Source organism: Coenobita brevimanus, chromosome 61, assembly GCF_032717465.1.
Source record: "Coenobita brevimanus isolate Jiangsu-jjx chromosome 61, ASM3271746v2, whole genome shotgun sequence".
Lineage (NCBI taxonomy): Eukaryota > Metazoa > Arthropoda > Malacostraca > Decapoda > Coenobitidae > Coenobita > Coenobita brevimanus.
The window spans coordinates 31530467-31547575 of record NC_137014.1 but is presented as its reverse complement, the minus strand read 5'-3'; the positions used below and the strand labels follow the sequence as shown (position 1 = coordinate 31547575).

The window sequence follows — 17109 nt, the reverse complement described above, 5'->3', positions numbered from 1 at the left end:
GGCAAGTGCTTGCATGGTCCTGCTGTATAAAGGCAGGGGTGATAAGTATGAATGTACTAGCTTTAGGGGTATAAGTCTGTTGAGTGTTATAAGTAAGGTTTATGGTAGAGTGTTAATTATGAGAATTGAAGAAGTACATGAGACTTACCGCAGGTCAGTTGAAATGTGCTTCGAATTTTATGAAGCAAATCACCTCTGCTAGAAGGGAGCTTTCACATGAGATACACCGCGCTGCCTCACACCACCAGACTTTAAAGTGTACGATTACCCACATGACAAGTAGTGTATCATTTCCTACCGTTTACACTGTTTTATCCATGTGACGCTGCATAGCTTAGGGAGGGAGTGGAGGGCATGTGAAAGCTCCCTTCTAGCAGAGGTGATTTGCTTCATAAAATTCGAAGCACATTTCAACTGACCTGCGGTAAGTCTCATGTACTTCTTCAATTTTATTTCAGCAAATCACTCCGCTAGAGGTCGCTTTCCCATGAGGTTTTGAAGCCATGTGGGTGTCGTACTTTGACGTTTTGAAGTTATATAAGTGTGGACTTGGTGAAATAAAACAACCATGACCCAAAACCCGCTGTATTATAAATTTACAAATTTTAGTAGCTTGTCAAAAGAATGATGACTTTCTTATCACAATAAATACCTACTCCCTATTCTAGTACAGCTTCTTGGAATGTGTCAAGCTCCTGAACTATCTCCTTGTCATAATGCTTGGCAAAGGTGGTCTCCCTTGACCACCCAGCCTTTGCCATAATGTATGTTATCGGCACAGCCATGGTCTTGGCCTTTGAAGCTACAGCTGACCGAACACTGCCAGCTGAGTACTTTCCTGTGTCCACTCCTGACATATTAAGCATTATCCTAATCCATCTCGCAATAGTGTCTTTTGTTACATTTTTGTGTGGCTTTATAACACTAATGAATAAGTTCCCGTTCTCTTGATCCACATCATTTCTTAAGCGTTCAGTCTGTTCAATGTACATTTTCAATGTTTCATAAACACATAGTCTTCTATCTTTAGCGTAAGCTTTAAACTCCACAAACTGCACATTGAATTTTGGCCTACATTGTTTAATGTTGCCCCCTAACCAAACACAAACAGAATCCTTGCCAATTCTAATGTTTTTTAGCATTAACAAATGTAATGTTTGCACCCTGGCTGCTTGAGTGAGTGCCATTAGCATCACTAATTTTAGTGTTAGTTCTTTTAGAGGAAGATTGCATAAAGGTTCCATAGTTCTCAGTTTCTGGAGCACCAGCTGGACGTCCCAGGTCTCTGCATACCTGGGTTTTGACGGTCTCAAGTTGAATACCCCTCTCAGGAGCCTGTTGACAAGAGGGTGGTTGCCTGCTCTGCAACCGTCCACAACTATCCCTAGTGAGGAGAGAGTTCCCCTCGCCGTGTTTACAGAGTCATAGCCCACACCTCGGTGGAAAGTGTCGGACAGGAAATTTACAATATCCGTTACAGCGGGATTAAGGGGATTGATATGCCGTCTATCACAAAATTGGATCCACTTATTGACATGTGGTCGATACTGTTTCACAGTTCCTGGTCTCCAGGAGGCCATGATAATGTCCGTACCCGCTGCAGATACGCCTCGTTCTCGCAGTTGTTGCCGGACAATAGACATGCCATTAACCTGGTGTGTTTCATGATGGGGTGTTCCTCTGCTGCTGACGGCTGTTGCAATACATTCTTCCTTCTCATTATTAGCCGTGGTTCTTTGATGAGCATTCTGAGTAGGGTCCCCATCCATGGTTGGGACGTCCACAGTGGCACAATCAACCATCCCCTTGCCATCTCTGCTCGCATTTTCTGAAGGCACCTGGCAATCAGAGCAAAAGGGGGAAAAATGTAGATTAGGTCAAACTGTGACCAACTTATTGAGAAGGCATCAAAGTGTTCGGCTTCTGGGTCGGGTTTCCAAGAACAAAAACGAGGTACCTGTTTATTTAGTCTGGATGCAAATAGATCAATGCTTGGGACTCCAAAGATTTCGCAAAGTTCCCTAAAAATGTCCTCGTTCAATTTCCATTCATGTCTGTCATTAAACTTTTGAGATGCGGCATCTGCCATAAGATTAACTTTACCTGGTATATGAGAGCATGTAATCCAGGCATCATTTTCTGCACACCATTCCCAAATTTCGAGGCAGATGTCATTACATGTTGCGGATTTTGTGCCACCCATTTCATTGACAGTTTACCGCTGTCGAGTTATCACAAAATGCCTTAATGTGTTTCCCTCTGATCTGATGTGCAAATGATTTCACTGCCAGTAAGATGGCTTTGAGTTCTTTAGAATTGATGTGCAATTCTTTTTCTTTTATTGACCATCTTCCATTAATTTGTTGATGATTTAGGTAACCACCCCAACCTAAATTTGATGCATCAGTGTACAGGTCTATTTCCGTACCCGTCCTAAAAATTTTTCTGTCTTGCACTGCAATGAAATTTATCCACCAAATCAGATCAGTTTTCATGTCATATGTGATAGCCATCCATTTGTCAAAGTTACCTTTTTCTTTCTCCAGTGCTAAAATTTTAGCAGTTTCCAACTTTCTATAATGCAGTTTCCCCATTTCTACTGCTGGAATTGCAGCGACCAAAAGCCCAATTACTCTGGCCACATTCCTGATTTTGTCTCTATTACTATGATATAATTGTTTGCAGCTTTGAACTATTTTCTCTTTCCTCCGTTCAGGTAATGTAACTGTCAATGTCTCTGAATCAATGACGTTCCCCAAATATTCCAAACGTTTTGTAGGTACTAGGACAGATTTGTCAGCATTAATACAAAATCCCATTTTCCTTAGAATCTCTACTGTTGAATGTATGCTCTCATAGCATCCTTCCAATGGGCTGTGTGATATAAGTGTGTCGTCAATGAAACTGGTGATGGTATGTCCCATCTCTCTCAGTGTAGCAAAAATGGGTTTCATTAGTTTGGTGAATAGACGTGGCCCTTCTGCAACCCCATTAGGAAGACAGGTGAACTGATAGATTTTCCCTTGCCATTTAAAGCAAAGAAATTTTTGTTGCTCTTCAGCTATACTGACAGAATAGTATGCATGCCTAAGATCTACTGAGGCCATGTAATCACCTTTGTTAATAAGCCGAATTGCCTGTTCGAAGTTTTCCATTTTAAAATGTTTATAATTAATGTGCTTGTTTAGTTTTTCCAGGTTAAGGATCATTCTAAAACCTCCATCCTTTTTCCCGCAGAAAAACTGGGGATATAATTTGTTCTTCTTGTCTGTGTGTTTCCTTGATAACTTTAAGATCTAACATCTTTTCAATTTCCTGACAAATAATGATCTTTTCCTCCTCACAAAAAACATATTCAGTTCCTTCAGAAAATAAGTGACTGATATCATCAACATTAATGTCAAGATGGCAATGTGCAACAATATCCAAAATATGAGGGTCATTGGTTATTTTATGCCACTCATGCACAAAATATTGAAGCCTGCCAGCTTCAAATTTATGACTCACCTCAGTTATTGCCGGGGATTGCTTTGTCCCCGCCCTCTGGAGTTTTTTGCCTCCGAACCCTGCCGTGAGAAGGATTGCCGGTGGTCACTCCTGTGTCCATATGTCCGCTGTCCATAGGGGTGGAACCTGGACGAAAATCCTCTGTAGTTGGTTTTTCCAGAGGAGCCTCTGACTTTTCCTGCACCGAATTTCCATGTTTGAAACGGTTTCTTCGGTGTGATCTTGTTTTTCAATTTCTCCGACTCCTCTATGTGCTTGGCAGATTGAGAAACATCATCACCGAACAAGAGCCTAGTCATTGGCACCTTATCTGAGCATAAGTGAGCATATTTCTGATTGATCTCGCGCTTAATGATGAACCGGCGCGTCAAGTTGTTCTTGTGGTTAGCATTTCCCAGTAATGCTAGCGCACCATTAAGCATGCCGACTTCATGGGCCACATCTGGTTGTCCTTCTTGGGCGACTTTATCCAACACCGTGAGTGACTTGGTGATTATTATGGCAGCTTTTATAATGTCCTTACTAACTTCTTTCATACGAAAATCAGACTTTTTGGCATCGGTTTTCAGCGCATCCAAAACTTGTGTGTTACATTCAACCGGGGCTAGAGCATGACAGTTGCTCGGTCTCTTGGTAATGTCATCAACCAAAATTTCTTTGTACTCCTCCTCCCGCATGCCGTAATCAAACACATGATTCACCATGTCGGCAACATGCTTGTCAACCTCAACAGATACATCTTCCACAGGACCGTAAGTCTTGGCGCACTGCAGGAGGACACTACCAGTGAACACTTCACTCTGAATGTCACTGTCGCCACTAGAATCATGACGCTGAACCGATTGAAAACTGGAATCAATCACCTCTGTGGGTTGGCTGTTAGCATTCTCCCCAAAGTCACCTGTAGCCAAGTTTCTCTCCTCCTTCAATTTCTTCACATCACTCCGTAACTCAGCCAAAGCTTCCATCACCATGGCCCAGGGTGGGGAATTAACCTCATCCCTTGAAGTAGAGGTTAAAGGATGAGTGGGTGGAGGATCACACTCACCTTCACTATCTGAGCCATGACCCCGGGTATGCTTATGTACCCGTCTAGAACATTCCCGTTGGGAAGAGCGGTTCGTGGATCTGGACAAATCCTTATATGCGATGAACCCTTGCTCCCATGCCTGGACTTGTCCTCTGTGCCTGATAACTGTTTGCCGAGAGATCCTTCCGGGACATCAGACATGGCGGCGGCAGGCTGGCAATGGTGGTACAGCCGGCACGGTCTGAGAATCGTTAACTCTCCCAAGTGCACCAAAATGGGCACTTACCCGCTCCTACACGGATCACGGGTGACGAAGCAACCTGCTCCTAAACGGATAACAGGCTGAGGCAAAGCCTTTCCGCTCCTAAATGGATAATGGGAAGAAGGCAGCCAAATCTTGATTCCCAAGTCGGAGTATGCGTGTGGTCGGTGTGAAAACAACCCAGCAACTGGTGGTGTGAGGCAGCGCGGTGTATCTCATGGGAAAGCGACCTCTAGCGGAGTGATTTGCTGAAATAAAATTAGAGAGGGTACAGAGGGAGTGATTGGTGATGAGCAGTGTGGCTTTAGGAAAGGGAAGGGTTGCATGGATCAGGTGTTTGCTGTGAGACTAGTGTGTGAAAAATATATGGCGAAAGGCAAGGATGTGTTTTGGGCATTCATGGATTTAGAGAAAGCGTATGATAGAACTGATAGGGAGGCTTTGTGGACTGTTTTAAGATTGTATGGACTTGATGGTAGTGTACTAAAAGGGGTGAAAAGTTTTTATGTAAATAGTAAAGCGTGTGTAAGAGTGGGAAATGCTGTGAGTGATTGGTTTCCCGTGAGAGTGGGGCTGCGACAGGGATGTGTGATGTTGCCTTGGTTGTTTAATATTTACGTGGATGGTGTTGTAAGGGAGGTGAATGCAAGAGTTTTAGGTGGAGGTCTGAGTCTAGTGAATGTTGATGGTGGAGAGTGGAATCTGAAGCAGCTGCTGTTTGCAGATGATACTGCACTGGTGGCTGATTCGGAGGAGAGATTGAGATAGTTGGTAGTGGAGTTTGGAAGGGTGTGTGAAAGGAGGAAATTGAAAGTATTTTTTTTTTTTTTTTTTTTTACGTGTCCGCCTGTGGGCAAAGGCTCAGGGCCTATTTCTTGGGGGCAGTCACCTATCCCAAGGCCCAGTAGTCCTCCTACACCTCCACATGTCACCACTTCGGCGCTAACACCCACCGTCCATATTGAATACATGCTAGGGCTGTCTCATACAGGACTGGTGTGTTGGTATTAGCGGGGGTATTTTTACGACATGTCGGCGGGTCATCTGGTAGATCAGGAAAGTCTGCCTTTTAGGAAGTTCAAATCCTTAAACTGTTCCCTGCCCCAGCCGGGATTCGATCCTGGGTCCATTAGGACTGCAGGCCGCCTCTCTACCGATTCAGCCACCGCCTCCCCCATGAGAATAAGAGTAAAGTAATGAAATGTACGAGGTTGGTTGATGGTAGGGGGATGAATATAGTTTTGAATGGCGAGTTGCTTGAGGAGGTAGAGTGTTTTAAATATCTAGGGTCACATGTTGCTGTGGATGGAAGAATACATGCAGAATTGAAGTTTAGAATAAATGAAGTAGGAAAGGTGCTGGGAGGAATGAAAAAAGTGTTTAGATGTCGTTCGCTTAGAATGGATGTAAAGAGAAGGCTGTATGAGGGTGTTGTGGTACCGACTGCTTTATATGGGGCTGAAACATGGAATATGGGTGTAGCAGAGAGGAAAAGTTTGAATGTAATGGAGATGAGGTGTCTGAGGAGTATGTGTGGAGTAACGCATAAGGACCGAGTGCGAAATGATGAAGTGCGAAGGAGAACTGGAGTTGTTCGGGAGATGGCTGGTAGAATTGAGCAGAGGGTGTTGCGATGGTTTGGGCATATGGAGAGAATGGATAATGAACGATTGGTGAAAAAGAAAACTAGATCTGATGTGAGAGGTGTAAGGCTGAGAGGAAGACCACGAATAAGATGGATGGACAGTGTGAAGAGAGCGCTGGATGCGAGAGGGATGTTTGTTGAGCAAGGAAGAGTGGTTGTGCGTGACAGAAATAAATGGAGAGAAATTGTGAATGAATAAGTGATGATGCAGCCCTGAGGGGATATTCTCCTGCATTTGATCTGATCAGCTAGTCAGGTCAGGTGCGGGTAAGAGGATGGGTCTGTTATGATATGGCAGGGGTAAACCAGCTCTGGTGTCGGGCCCTGCTGCAAATGTCACTGACTGCATTGTGCAGTTCACCCTTGTGCAGTGTGGTGCGGTGAGGATCTGTCCGTTCTTTCCTTTGGGGCTAAGATGCGAACGAATGTTTGAATGGATGAGTAAATGGGGAGTGTGTCGTCCTGTCTCGGCTACCTACCTTTCCCTGGGGGAAGCAGCCTGGGTATATAGATAGATAGATAGATTGTGTGTGTGTGTGTGTGTGTGTGTGTGTGTGTGTGTGTGTGTGTGTGTGTGTGTGTGTGTGTGTGTGTGTGTGTGTGTGTGTGTGTGTGTGTGTGTGGTTGACTAACCAAGTGTTGACCACAACACAAGCTTCATATCGGCTGAGAACTAAACCCGTGTTGATGTGTGTGTGTGTGTGTGTGTGTGTGTGTGTGTGTGTGTGTGTGTGTGTGTGTGTGTGTGTGGTTGACTAACCAAGTGTTGACCACAACACAAGCTTCATATCGGCTGAGAACTAAACCCGTGTTGATAATGCCTTTGTTACTCAAAATTAGCCCAAAAATAAAATGCTGAAGTTCCTCTCCCATTTTGTAGAGGCACTTAATGTACATGAGACTCCCACACCATAAGGATCACCTGTGGCCGGGTCGGAGTAGGACAAGGTGCCGACCAGCTTGTCCTTGTCGAGGCGAGAGAGGAGGTCCTTGATGCGAGGGTTGTTGTGGTGGCGCAGCAGAAGGGTTGAAACAGCCCCAATGTGCATTGCTGAATTAAGTGGTAATTAGACGAATGACACAGGTCCTCTATCATCATCACTATCATCATCATCATCATCATCATCATTAATTGTAAATATTACTGGTGTTCTGATGAGCCTCGCACTATAAAAAAATAAAAAAAAAAGCCCAACTTACTATAAACCATGGCGGTAGAGGGGCAACCATAGCGTGCCAAAGTCTCCACAACCATGGCACAGCAGACATGGTTCTCCCCGAGCCCACCCAGCTCCTTCGGCACTATCAGACTCAGCAGCTTCAAGTCAGCCATGGCGTTCAGACTCTCGCGAGGGAACACATACTCTCGATCGCAGTGGATCTGTTGGGGAAAATTTAGTAGGAAGTTGGTGGTGAGACAGTTAAAGAAGTGTGTGTGTGTGTGTGTGTGTGTGTGTGTGTGTGTGTGTGTGTGTGTGTGTGTGTGTGTGTGTGTGTGTGTGTGTGTGTGTGTGTGTGTGTGTGTGTGTGTGTGTGTGTGTGTGTGTGTGTGTGTGTGTGTGTGTGTGTGTGTGTGTGTGTGTGTGTGTGTGTGTGTGTGTGTGTGTGTGTGTGTGTGTGTGTGTGTGTGTGTGTGTGTGTGTGTGTGTGTGTGTGTGTGTGTGTGTGTGTGTGTGTGTGTGTGTGTGTGTGTGTGTGTGTGTGTGTGTGTGTGTGTGTGTGTGTGTGTGTGTGTGTGTGTGTGTGTGTGTGTGTGTGTGTGTGTGTGTGTGTGTGTGTGTGTGTGTGTGTGTGTGTGTGTGTGTGTGTGTGTGTGTGTGTGTGTGTGTGTGTGTGTGTGTGTGTGTGTGTGTGTGTGTGTGTGTGTGTGTGTGTGTGTGTGTGTGTGTGTGTGTGTGTGTGTGTGTGTGTGTGTGTGTGTGTGTGTGTGATTGCGCAATTTTTTTGTGTTATAGCTATCATAAAGTTAAACGGAGTGTAAAAAAATCGTGTGGACTAGAGTAGTAACAATGTGTACAGTATAATACACCCGCAGAGTTTGCGGCCTTGTTCGCAGAGTAGCAGTTTGCCGCCACAACCACACCAGGGCTGCGTTGCACCAGGCCTTAGTGCCACGGAGCGGTCCTGGGGTAGTGGGCGTAGCAGTAATAACACCAAATACTTGGAGCGCGAATTAGCTTTAACTCTAGATATCCTTGTTTTAGAATACAATAACTCCAATAATACCTTAGCAGTTATGCATATTTGTGCATTATTGACAACAATATTGACAAGTTACCTGAATACATCTCTGCAACATACAATCATAAATGTATATTTCCGAAATACTTTGGATATATATAACCATTATATAAGCAGTATCGAAGAACCATAACAAATCCTGCCTTCGCCACAGCTGCTTCCTCTTGTGATTTCCTCCGATTCTGAAGACGAAATGGACCCTGCATGCAAGAGTGCAGTGGAAAAAGATTACTTTGGAAGACATGATGCTTGTGAGGAGGTACAGTCGTGGCCATAAATAATCACCTCATCCTGTACCCCATACCTGAGACTGGCTCGTTTATGCTCGGCAAGTCACACTGGAGTAAGAGGGGCTGAGAGGGAGGGGTCAGAGAGAGAAGGGAAGGTGGGTGGGAGACGGGCGATAGTGCTAGGGAGGATTGAGGGAGGGGAGGGAGGATAGGTAGGGGAGGAAGAATGAAATCCGATATTGTGACCACATAATTTGTCTTGTTTCTTTCATTCAGGACATCATATAAAGGAGTTACTATTCTGTAGATAAACTGCATTAAACCTTGTACAGCGGCGTCAGACAACAAGTTTTAGATAGGTGGTGATATCAAGGGCTGGCTCGTGAGAAAAATATACTGACGTGACAGATCAAACAAAAGTGCGAAGCCAGATATTTGTGTTTATCCGTGTATTTTGACTTCAAACGCAGAATGGAATCTGGATGGCTATGACTTCCGTAACGTTTGTGTAAGAAAAGTCCTCTACCCTTACATGTACTTAATTTTTGGATCTAAATATTATATGCAATCTTTGACATGGTTGTGTCCGCAGTAAATATGATCACCCTCGCAGTATACACTTGCTCTAAACAGTCACCATCATGTCAATTAAATAATTATTTAATGATATGTCTATATGAAAAAGCTATTTAAAGTAATTGTGCATAAAAGGTAAATAAATTTGATGTTTGTGCTCATAGGTGGATATGATAACTGTATCTCTCATAATCTGTTAGAGGGAAAATGAAACAAAATCCTACCCAAACGCCCAAAATCAAAGCAACCAGGAACGCCTTAGTAAGCAGTCCAGTGGCCTCATGCCTTAAAAACCTCATGCAGGTTTCGCGGCACCGGGGAAACTATGTTGTTGATGGTTTGCTTGTTTCGTCTGAACAGCTCCCACTCGTCCTTGGTGTGCTGGAGGAGGCGGGCTCGTGTCCTTTAATTCTCTGGTTTCCACTCGTTGACAATCTGGACCCACACAATCTCGTTGGCTCTGCACTAATATTTGATCTGTCACGTCAATATATTTCACAAGCCAGCACCTGAACCACCACCTATTTAATGCTTGTTATCTGTTGCTGCTATACAAGGTGTGATGCAGCATTATCTACCGAATAGTAACTCCTGTATATGATACCCTGAATGAAATAAAATAGACAAATTATGTGGCCGCAACTTCACATTTCATTCTTCCTCTCCTACCTACCCTCCCCCACCTTCCTCACTCCACCCCATCACCATCGCTCGTCCCCCCAGCCACTTTCCCTTCTCTCTCTGGCCCCTCCCACTCACCCCCTCTTACTCCAGTGTGACTTGCCGCGCATAAAGAAGCCAGCCTGGGACACGGGGTACAGGAGGATAGGTAATTATTTATGGCCACGACTGTACTTCACGGAAGTATGATCAGGGGAATGACTGAAAATAAACCCTCAATATGTATTCTTTAGATCTGCATAGCCTTTACTTTCATTAAGCGAAAAATTATTACTAAATTGAAATGAAGAGGGTATTGTAACAAATCTTTTTATTTATGACGTATTCAAAATCCGTTCAGTCTCCAAAAATACACAGATAAATACCATGGTATGTAGAGTTCTGTTATCCTTAACATAACCGTGATCTAAGCCATTTACAACTCAACCGCGACAAACCCCCTTAATCCCCCCTTCACCTCTCACATTTTTGCTCTTGAAAGCTCTGTCTCGCCCCTTGGCGCGGCGCTACGGCTGTTGCAACACAGCCAGGCTACGCAACCGAAGCCACGAACCATGGTGGTGACTAACATGAACCCAGCAAGTAGAAACTTACCAACAGGCTAGAGAAAAGCAAGCTCACTCCTACTCTGGACCTTCTCATTCAACACGACGATACAGAAATACCTGGTCCTCATTTGTCTGTTTGCTGGTCCCAACCGTTTATGATTCCATGCTACAGTTCTGCTACATACTGCATTGCTTCATCGCCAGCTACGATCCCTACCGCCAGCCCTGGTCAGGCAAACGAATCTGGGATCCGAGATGACCGTCAAACCCATACCGGATAAAAACAACCAGAAAGAGTTACGACTGCCACCACATGTACTGGAACGAATTATACGCAAAACTGTTGTGTTTCTATGATAACATTTCTGTCATCTTAAAGAACTACATTTTCTTTGTTTTCTTTACTTTTGTTTTTCAATTTATTTTGTGTGTTTTTTAAATAATTTTGTGTTTTTAGCCTGCCTATTTGATTATCTTGAGAATCACTAAATTGCTGTCTCCGAAATTATTCCTCAAAAAAGTGTGGCTGCAAAAATTAAGCTACCCCCATTCACCATTGAAGTAGTCCTGGTAAACTCTCACTGAGGCGATGTTGTTCACCACGGATCTCACAACAACGACGCCATGCACTAGTTTCGGTACTTCCGACAAACATGACTTTGAAGGTTCGAGACACTTAGTAATTGTTGTTGTTGATCAATCCTAATATGTCTGGCCGAACAGACTCATCAACCACATGCAAGCAACCACCCCTGCCAGGTCGTTCTGTGCAATGAATCGATGTTCCCTTGCGGTTGACAGCGCTGTGGCGAGGCCTGGAGAAAGGAGCCCACATTTGTATCTCTCCATCCAGTTAACAGGGGCACCACAGAAGGTTCCACTCCACCCAGTGATCAGGTTATACGGTTACCACCTAGCGTTGAAAATGATTTCCTGGGTTACAGAAAACCATTAGATTTGTCACTCAGTGTAGCCTACCTGTGGTAGGAAGAAGACTGAAAAGTGACAAGAAGGAAAGGGAGAGGTAGGGGAAAAGGAGGGCACATGAAGAAATAGAATTATAAAGGTGAAGAAGCAGGCAGCACTACAAGTGAGATAATGTTGGCCACCACCCACCACTAGACGCTGTAGTAAATCTACCAATACGCACTTGAGCATCACAAGTAATCATTAATTCCTCTTTACAGATAGCCAGATTGTTTTTCTAGGTGAGATACAAGGTTTGACACTAGGAGGCTATACTGCAACGTCGTTATGGGTGAAGATGACGTCCGTCAACTGACACTGCAGTACGCCACTGTCTGAGTCACTGTTGTGGCAATTACTCTGTCATAAACCTCCCGTGGGGGAAGTCTTACTAGTGATATCAAGGCATTTCTAACTGTCGCGGAGAGCATTTTCGACAACCGACTTCGGCACGGGTAGGGGCTTTTAGCGCGAGTGGTGCAACCTGTTGTTAAGGAGGAGTGGGAAAAATTCCTATTTCGAGCCAGTTAGTGGGTGCATCAGCTATAGATTCTTGTGTAAAAGCTAACAAGGATGAATAAGTTTAGGAAAAATTACTACAGTAGGACAATTGGACAAGTTAGAGCGAGCCATAAAAATCACCGGACAACACAATCCAGTTTCACGGTGTTCAGCCAAAGGCCTCTACTGGTACCACACCACTTATGGAGGTAGAGTCAGCAAGTGCCGACAGCTTTGCCAAATGTCGTTAAATGGAAAAAACAGGCGGTCCTAGGAGCAGTTACCCTTGCAACGGAGAAATCTATGCTCCTACGTGTTACTGATCGTTTGTCTACTATGGGGCTGTTAGTGGATACAGGAGTGTTTGCGAGTCTCATTCCGCCAAGCAAGTGCAACCAGGAAAGTTGAAAACCTGCCAACGACCTAATTGTTGCAAATGAAACGCCAATTGTCTCATGGTATTCGGGAACTTTCATTAAATTAGAACTGCATTAACAACTTTCATGGTCCTTGGTAACTGCTGAAGTTAATGAGCCTATTTTGGGTTATGACTGTCTTAGCTACCAAAAATTAGTTTTTGATATCCAACATCACTGTCCTAGGCACTCTCCCACGAATGGCAGAAATCGTCATAGCCACATTATTCACCAGTCTATCCGATATATTCCTGCATCTATTACTCGTCTGAGTGAAGGGGACAAGTGGGAATCTGGTGCTGCCACTTAAGTGATAATTTTTTTCCCCAAACCTAGTAAGGCTTCTGTTAATTATTGCTACTTTCTACTGCATTTTACTTAGTCTGGTAAACGTATTTAGCTATCCATCTACATAAAGCTATTCTCACAGGCTACACTCTTCTCAGACGAGGGTGGGAGACAGTCCGTAACTTTGTCACGGATCATTGGATTTTTCCTCTATGTACAATACTCAACTTATTGGCCAGCTCCATGCTGCCCTCATTGTTACTCGCATTTGCTTTCTTTTTTTCTTTCTTGTATTCTTATATTCATTCTTTCATGATTAATTGTGGCAGGCACTTCTACCCTTCAGAATTAACCGATTCTGACCAAACTTGGACACATTGACCAGCATATGACCTAGTTGTGTCCGCAAGGTTTTTTTTGCTAGGCAACTACTCGTTGCCTAGCAACAGCCGAAAACCCGTTTTGTGTGTGTGTGTGTTTCACGTTTTGAGCTGTAGAAGCATTACTAATGGACTCAGAAAGCTCTGACACCTTTAGGCGTAATCTTGAGGTTATTCTCTACTGGAAGTATTCCTTCCATTTTTCCTCTCTCTCTTCTAGTTTTCAAGTGGTAATCATGCCAAGATTGGCCTCAGCATCTCTAACAACCAGTACCGATTTTCAAAAATGCCCTAGTTCCCCAGCGACTTCATGGAATTGAATGAAAGTTTGTATGCCTGTAGCCATTGACTAATACTACAACTTTCTATTATACTCGTATGTGCAACATTAGCCAGGTCAGGGGTCAAAAGTCATCAAACGCGAAAACAGTGGAAACGGGTAAAATTGCAACTATGCTTGCGCGAAGTGATGAGGGTCCGAAGATAATTAAGCCAGAGCTATGATTCTTGAGTGGAACGTTGCATTGGAGAACCTCCAAACAAAATAACATTAAATTTTTTAGTGTCAAAACTCACTTTCAGTCATTGGCAGCTCCACCTAGAAGTTGTACTTCTGGTGGGTTATTCTGTGAATTTCAAATTCCCTAGCTCCACAGTAAGTGGATGGAATCGAATGAAACTTAGCATGCTTATAGATGTTCATGAATACTACAAGTGTGCTTTGCACAGGCATGACCTATATCAATGAGGTCAGGGATCAACGGTCATCATGTGCAGAAAATATGATAAGCACCAAAATTACAACCTTGCTCGCACGAAATCCTAAGGCTCCAAATATTATTAAGCCAGGGTAGAATGTTGCATTGGAGTACCTGCGTATAGAAATTACAAGTGCTGAAACTCATTTCCGGTTGCTGATAAACCTTGGTCCGCTTACAGCTGGCCATCATCACCTACCAGCTTGTTTGTACATTTATTCTCAAGTCTTATTACTTAAGTATTTCTACAAATCTGTACTACATATTCTTTGGTGTGGTCCTTACCTGAGACTAAAAATTAGCTACTTAATTACATAAATGAAGAATTTATAACTATCTAGTTCCCTAACTGAACTATTTATGCTTACTTGCAATGAAAATTATACTCATTACCAGACAAGAATGAAGGATTCTGATTCTATTTCCTAACTTGGTAAAGAGATCAGTTTATTCAGATATACAGTATATACATTTATTTACATATGTAGTCTGTATATCTGTCAGCCACTCACTCCGTCTGTTCTCTCTCAGCCCTGCTTGTTCTTCTGTTTATTAGCAGTCTAGGGGTTCTGGAGCACACGGTAGCTCCTAAAGCACTCCCTGAGGGCATGGTGGTGGGAAGGTTGGTGAGGAAAAGACGAGCGAGATGGATCACTCATAATGACACGTTTAGTTTTTGTGTTACTTAACAAATTTGTGGCTAAATGGGGTGGTGAGCGCCCATCCCTTATGACAGATGGTTTGCCAGTTAGCATGATTTTCTTCCGTACATGAATAGCACACTACTTTTGCATTTTTTATCACCATATTTCACTTCCACCATCTCCTGGTGACTTTGTAGATGATCGTAAGTTATTCTAAACAACTCTGAACTATGGCTGCCCTTTAGGGGATGATTATGTCACAGTAAACTTGTTATGAAGTGAGTAACTTCTGCTCATAGCGGCTGATGTTACTGAACATCTAGTAATAAGCTATGGGGTGGATATGGGTGATAAGTCACCCAAAGGACCCGTAAAATATCCATGACGTTGCTACTTCCAGGAACTTGGTGATGCCTTATTGTAATTCCCGCTCATATGAGGTAGGACACAGGTGCTTGCAGCTGTATCATGTAAGGTAGGCAGCAGGTCTCGGGTTAGATCAGGTAACTCCACTATGCTGGTTACAAAAATGTCCCTCAACTCCCTCCCTATCCCCCAGAAGGAGGGTGGAGGATTGCAGGAGGACGGCGTGGAGGATTGCAGGAGGACAACCTCGGCCTGCAATCCACCTGGTTCGCATTTCGCATGCGCGGGAGGCCACAATATTTTAACAGGCTCCATCTAGTATTCAGAAAAGAGGAGGCCTGAATGAGTGCGTTAGCATGTAATTAAATATGTGTAAAAGAGCATGAGAGTGACTGACTGTGAGTGAGTACACTTACACGTATATGTGAAAATAAGCAAGTGTAAGTGTGAGGGACAATTAGTTTAACCGAATGTGAGACAAAGTATGCTTGAGAGTGAATAATCAAGTGGGAATGGGAGACCGTGAATGTGGAGAAAAGTATGAGTAAATTAAAGATTGAGTGAATACGTAAGCGAGAAGGTGAGAGTCAGTGGAAAGGGGTGAGTGGGAGAAAATGAGTGTGTGTATAAGTGAGAGTTTGAGTGTTGCTGAAAAAAGGGTGAATAAAAGTGGGAAACTGTGATAGAAAAATAAATGAGAGAGGGGGGGGGGGTTGAAAGTGAATTGAGAGTACTGGCATGTTTAGATCAAGTTAAGGTGGACAGAATATAGTGGAAATATTGGGCCAAGTTGAAGTGGATAAAATATAGTGATAATTTAAAACCAATTTAATGTGCACTGAGTACTGGGACAACTTTAGGCCAAGTTAGAGTGGACATATCATCGGCGTCCCAGAGCCAAACTGTGCGAGGTCTTGCCTTTCCCCATCACAGCTCCATCAAGCCAAGCTAAAGTTATCAATGTGTAGTAAGAATTACAGACCAAGTAAAAATGGATAGACGGTTGTCTCCCTCGAGTCACTTACCGCGTGAGGCCTTATCTTAACCCTGCACAACTCTATCAGGTCATCCCGCAGTTTCTTCTGCGTGGGTGTCAGGAGCCAGTCAGGGTCGTAGTCAGAACTCACACCCCAGTACTCTCCGCGGCCCCACTTCTTCATCCTTGGCAGAGTGTATTGCACCTCAGACTAAATACCTGTAACGTGGACGACAAAAATTTAGCACTGATTATGCCGTCAATGATCATCATCAGCAGCAGCAATATATGCAGGAGCATCAGCATCTCAGTCAGCTATATCATCATCATTATCTTCATCTCATCATCCTTGGCAAATTTATTGCACCCCATACCTCGTCTGCAACATGGGGGACATTGAAACTTAGCAATTAATTAAACAGTGAATCATCATCACTACCACAACAACTATCGTTATGTTCCCATCTTTCTTACAGATGGAATGGAGTAATATTGAGAAACAAAAAAGTGGAGAACAAAAGTCGGAGATTCATCTCCATCATCATCACCATCATCACCAAGACCATCATCCAGAGATGGAATCCAGAAAACAATGAAAGGCAAATGTCAGTACTGGGAGTACTATATGTAAAAGCATGACCTGTATATACCTAGCCAAACTGGGTACTGAGCAATCGCATTATATCCTGTGACCTACATTTGAGTTTATTCTTGCAATATGCAGTCCATTTTCTTCAGTTTAGGGGAAAAGTTTCAAAATGGAATGGCTAGATGTGTCATCTCCCTCTCTCAATACATACATATATACATACACACACCCATATATATATATATAGAGAGAGAGAGAGAGAGAGAGAGAGAGAGAGAGAGGGAGATATATATATATATATATATATATATATATATATATATATATATATATATATATATATATATATATATATATATATTCCTCAGGGCTCTGTCCTATCACCAACTCTCTACCTTTTATTCATCAATGATCCTTTAAGGTGTGCATCTAACCCTATCCACTCGTACGCTGATGATTCCATCCTTCACCTTTCAATTCGGTTCCCGCAACGTCCATCTCAACA

The 17109-nt window shown here is 43.4% G+C and overlaps 3 protein-coding genes across 3 annotated transcripts in view; all 3 read right to left on the bottom strand.

The window, feature by feature from the left end:
• Positions 1-16202, bottom strand: part of LOC145403631 (uncharacterized) — a 109665-nt gene extending 93463 nt beyond the window's left edge. Inside the window, exons 1-3 of the mRNA XM_080275310.1 lie at positions 16065-16202; positions 7645-7825; positions 7367-7495 (exon numbers count right to left, since the gene is read on the bottom strand). Of these exons, the coding sequence (XP_080131436.1) occupies positions 7367-7495; positions 7645-7825; positions 16065-16199 (445 nt within the window). The 5' untranslated portion in view covers positions 16200-16202. The remainder of the gene's footprint in view (positions 1-7366; positions 7496-7644; positions 7826-16064) is intronic.
• LOC145403558 (uncharacterized) lies at positions 660-2136 on the bottom strand. The gene is made up of 2 exons (XM_080275236.1): positions 2104-2136; positions 660-1838 (listed from the first exon to the last, which is right to left on the bottom strand). The coding sequence occupies exons 1-2, from the start codon at positions 2134-2136 to the stop codon at positions 660-662; spliced, it is 1212 nt and encodes a 403-aa protein (XP_080131362.1).
• Positions 3513-4514, bottom strand: LOC145403630 (uncharacterized). Its single transcript, XM_080275309.1, has one exon. The coding sequence runs from the start codon at positions 4479-4481 to the stop codon at positions 3513-3515; it is 969 nt and encodes a 322-aa protein (XP_080131435.1). The 5' UTR covers positions 4482-4514.
• Positions 16203-17109: the final 907 nt, after the last annotated feature.

Excerpts from the sequence above, each read along its gene's own strand:
- LOC145403630 (XM_080275309.1), bottom strand. The coding sequence starts at position 4,481 with ATGGTGATGGAAGCTTTGGCTGAGTTACGGAGTGATGTGAAGAAATTG.
- LOC145403558 (XM_080275236.1), bottom strand. The coding sequence starts at position 2,136 with ATGATGCCTGGATTACATGCTCTCATATACCAG. Across the intron at positions 1,839-2,103 it reads TACATGCTCTCATATACCAG|GTGCCTTCAGAAAATGCGAG; the intron begins GTAAAGTTAATC and ends TCTGATTGCCAG.